Source organism: Streptopelia decaocto, assembly GCF_964273445.1.
Source record: "Streptopelia decaocto genome assembly, contig: HAP1_SCAFFOLD_1994, whole genome shotgun sequence".
Taxonomy (NCBI): Eukaryota; Metazoa; Chordata; class Aves; order Columbiformes; family Columbidae; genus Streptopelia; species Streptopelia decaocto.
In genome coordinates, this window is record NW_028116872.1 from 1 (window position 1) to 4314 (window position 4314).

The 4314-nt window shown below is 57.8% G+C and overlaps 1 protein-coding gene across 1 annotated transcript; it reads right to left on the bottom strand.

The window, feature by feature from the left end:
* Positions 1 to 448: 448 nt before the first annotated feature.
* LOC309452045 (tRNA-dihydrouridine(47) synthase [NAD(P)(+)]-like) lies at positions 449 to 2971 on the bottom strand (the record flags this gene model as incomplete). Its single annotated transcript, XM_082076721.1, is given in 8 exon segments — positions 449 to 565; positions 664 to 816; positions 911 to 952; positions 1551 to 2120; positions 2350 to 2470; positions 2472 to 2526; positions 2529 to 2668; positions 2907 to 2971. Coding segments are annotated over 8 exon segments (1263 nt in total), but the record flags the coding sequence as incomplete, so codon positions are not given.
* Positions 2972 to 4314: the final 1343 nt, after the last annotated feature.

Consider the following 4314-nt stretch of genomic DNA (forward strand, 5'->3'; position numbering starts at 1 on the left):
ATCTCAGGACTTTTGGAGCATCTCAGGACTTTTGGAGCATCTCAGGACTTTTGGAGCATCTCAGGACTTTTGGAGCATCTCAAGACTTGGAGCACCTCAGGACTTTTGGAGCACCTCAGGACTTTTGGAGCACCTCAGGACTTTTGGAGCATCTCAGGACTTTTGGAGCATCTCAAGACTTGGAGCACCTCAGGACTTTTGGAGCACCTCAGGACTTTTGGAGCACCTCAAGACTTTTGGAGCACCTCAAGACTTTTGGAGCACCTCAAGACTTTTGGAGCACCTCAAGACTTTTGGAGCACCTCAAGACTTTTGGAGCACCTCAAGACTTTTGGAGCACCTCAAGACTTTTGGAGCACCTCAAGACTTTTGGAGCATCCCAAGACTTTTGGAGCATCTCAAGACTTGGAGCAACAGGACTCACAAAGCGTGCTAGAGAACATCTTACCTTCTTGTAGACCAGGTCAATGGGACACCCCACGTTGATGTCTACAAAGTCTACTTCAATTGTCTGATTCAGGAGCTCTGCACATTTGGTCACTGTGTCTGGAAACGCCCCTTCCAGCTACCAAAGAGGGGACAGGTTGCCTGAGTTCAAGAAGCAGCTTTTCTCTTCAGAAGCGAGTTATCATTTTTTTAGGTTATCAAGGTGACAGCACTCACCTGCACCCCAAAAATATCTTCGGTGTGATGGCGTTTGAGGAGAGCCCACTCGGAGGACTGGCCCTGGAGCAGGTTGGTGCACACAGCCATCTCTCCGCAGGTGACGTCCACCCCGAAGCGCTTGCAGATCCTTCGGAAAGGGAGGTTACCACACTGGGAGAGACAGCAGAGACGTGGTTCTTCAGATCCGCCCTGCTCCAAATGTGGAACAGCAACATTTGACAGAAGGAGAGAATGATCTACTCACCGTGGTGAGTGGAGCCAAGTAGAGCTTGCCTTGGATTTCCAGCTGGGAAACAAGAGGGATGGAGGAAGATATTCCAGTCAGCAATTTTATCACTTGCTATGAGTATAACTCAGTGGGAAAACCAGAAGATCACCGGTTTTGTTCAGGAACCTCAGATATTCCCTGAGAACGTATTGTTTGGATGAAAGAACCAGAAACTGAACCGCTCCAGTTGTTTTCACTGCTCGGCTTGGAGAAAACTCAAAGCAGTTACAGACCGAGGGATGCGAGACTGGCTAATGGGTGCAAGGACAGAGGTGACGAGGAGGAGAGGCGGGAGGTGACAAGGAGGAGAGGAGGGCATCGTGCAGTGCAAACCAACCAGCCCCAGTTCGACTCTTCCAGCAGCTCGTTTCCACCCTCACCAACAGCTCAGCTCCTCCACGTGCAAGGAGCCGCAGCTTCTCTTGCTTCTCCCCCTCCAAGGACACCACCACGACCCCAAGAGCTCACCTTCCCGCATCCCGCCCCTCACAACAGTAACACGGTCCCCAGGCAGCTCTGTCCTCTGCCTCCCACCCAGCCCAGAGCTCCCTCCTGTCTTCCCAAGCACAATCTCAGCCGCTTGACAAGAGACGGCAGCCCTCAACCAAACTCTCACCTTCTTCTTCTCGCATGCCCCCAGCTTTATAAGATCTTCATCTGTCACCGGGCCGGCTGTTTTGATGGAGGAAGGCTCCTCGCCGCTCTGCCAGGCGTCTGGTTTGGGATCTTCTCCCTGCTCTGGTCGCACAGGACATTCGGGGCCGTCTCCCCGGCCCTCCTGGGCTGTTGTGCAGTTGGGCACCTCTTGCTCCTCTGCAGAGCACCCGGTGGCTTTGCCGCCCTTCCCACCGTCACCGTGGGGCTTGGCCAGACCGCGGAGATACTCATGGGCCTTCTTGAAGTTAAACTTCTTCTTGCACAGCGGGTGCTGGAGGTCCTTGGAGAGGTTGTTCCTCACCAGCGTCTTCCCTTCCCACTGCTTGCCCAGGTCCGCGTTGACGATGTTCTGGTAGCCGGCGCCGAGGTGGGACTGGGCAAAGCGGCAGGTGACACCGTAAACGCACTTGCCGAAGGTTTGGAAGAGCACACAGCTGCGGCCCAGGTCGCCCGGCTTCGCGGCCACGTACTCGCCGACATCGTGGAGGAAGCGGCACCGCGCGCCGAAGTAGCACTTCTCTGCACAGCCCTTAAAATGATAAAGAGCAGGGTGAGACCTCTGCCCTCTGCTTCCCCACCCAGGCATGCCAGGGTTGGAGATATACGAGACATAGAGACAAAGGACATTAATGAACTGGGTGAAGAACCCAGTTTTGGGACAACACCACTATCCTCCAGCACAGGTGAGGTAAGCCTGGGTCTGCCCTGGCCCAGAACTGCTCTGAGCACCCACCGCGCCCCAGAGCCCCGTGTCCCGCCTGCGTGACCGACGGGCACAGCCTGTTCTGCTCGCAGTGGGTGGGTTTCGTGCACGGCCGGCTCTTGTTCTGCCCCCGCGCCCGCTTCCGCTCCGCCGGCTCCTTCTCCGCTGATCCACCTCCTCTCGGCTCTCCCGTCCTGCCCCGGCTCCTCCGGCCTCACCCGTTTGGCGGGGCCTCGCTCTGGGGGCTGCCGCCATCCTCATCCTCATCCTCCTTCTTCTCCTCGACCTCCTCCCCATCCTCCCCACCCCCCCGGCCGCTGGGCTCGCCCCGGGCCCGCAGGAACGCGTGGAACTGCTCCTTGGAGGTGAGGAACCTGCGGGGACACGGCACCGGCTGAGCGGGGGTGACCGGGACACGGGGCTGCTGGGGGTGGCGGGGAGGGCACCGGCTGGGGGGTTATGGAGGGACCGGGCACCAGCCAGGAGGTATACGGAGGGACCGGGCACGGAGTGGGGGGGCTATGGAGGGGCTGAGCACGTCCCGGGTTGGGGTTGTGGCAGGGACTGGCACGTACCATGGGGGATCGCGGGGCTGGGCAGCCCCGGGGTTACGGATGGACCGGGCAGGGCTGGGCAGCCCCGCTCCGCACTCGCCGGGCACTCACCGCCGCCGCCATGCTGCCGCTCGCGGTGATGACGAAAGGGGCGGGGCGGGGCCACGTGACGGGGAGTGTATAAAAGGCCCGGCCGAGGCCCAGCAGCCTCACAGCGGCGGGCGGGGCGGGCCGGCAGCGGGGCCCTGGTGGTGCCGCTCGGGCTGCCCCCAGCACGTGGCCGGGCTCCGTGCGGAGCCTTGAGCCCTCGGCCTCGCTCCGGAGCGGACACAGGGCTGGTCATGGCGTGAGGGACAGGAAAATACGCCTGGGGCCTTTTGTTCCGTGACTTCTGAGGGGTTCCCTGATTCTGGCGAGGGGGTCTGGCTGCTCTGCATCTCCAGAGCTCCCGGCTGGGGAAGATGGAGCTCTCTGCAGAGATACAAGGCTCTTGCTCTAGGTTTTTTGGATGCTCGAGGTTGTTTTGATTTTTAAGCAGTAAATACAGTGCCTAGTTTCTAGGTGTTCAGCTGGTGTGTGCCAGCTCCCATTTCACAGAGCCATAAATCTGCCTTGGAGCCATCCCATGGGCAGAATTCTGTTGTGGCTGCTCCAGCAACAGGATTTTCCATGTTGCCCTTTGGAAACATTTGCAAGCCTAACCCAGCGGAGGTGTAGGAGGGCTCTGTCTGTTTGCTGGGCCATAGGAAGAGCTGGGTTGTGCTCTGGGCCCGGGCCCGGCTTTCCTCCCGCCAGGGAAGGGCTGCAGGAGGGCCGGAGGAGCTGTGAGATGGGGCCGTCGTGTCCCCGGGTTTGGGGTTTCCTTGGACATGGGCTGTGGGCAGCACAGAACTCCAGATCTGAGGGGCTGCCGCACACGCCTGTTGGTTGTGTTAATGAGGTTAATGAGCAGCAAGCAATGCTGGAGCTTGTGAGGCTGGAGCGCAAAGCCGGTCCTTGCCTTTGGACCGTGGGTGGAAGCTCAGGCTGAAAACCAACCTTGACGTGTCGCATGTTGGATGCGAGATGGCGCCTGCTGAGCTCTGCTCCCTCCTCTATACCCACCGCGTTTTCCCCGTGTGTTTAGGACTCTCGTTACAACCTTTCCTGGTCCCCATCCAGAAACAGCCTCGTCTGCGACGCTCTTGCTCTGGCTGGTGTGTGTGGGCCTTGGGCAAGAATTTGAAGATTTTTGGCTTCTCTACTGCTCTGACATACCTTTCAATTTTCTTGGCACGGTGCCAACTCATAGAGTTGTGATACTCGCGCGTCTGTTTGCTTCGGATATTATTTAGTTGTATTAAGGAAAAGTGAATTACACTGATTTAAAGACGTTATGGCATAAGTTGTATCAGTTGTTTTCTACATTGTGCTCACTGATTCCATATCTGTGTTGGGCTTTCTTTTTAAATCGAAGTATTCATTAT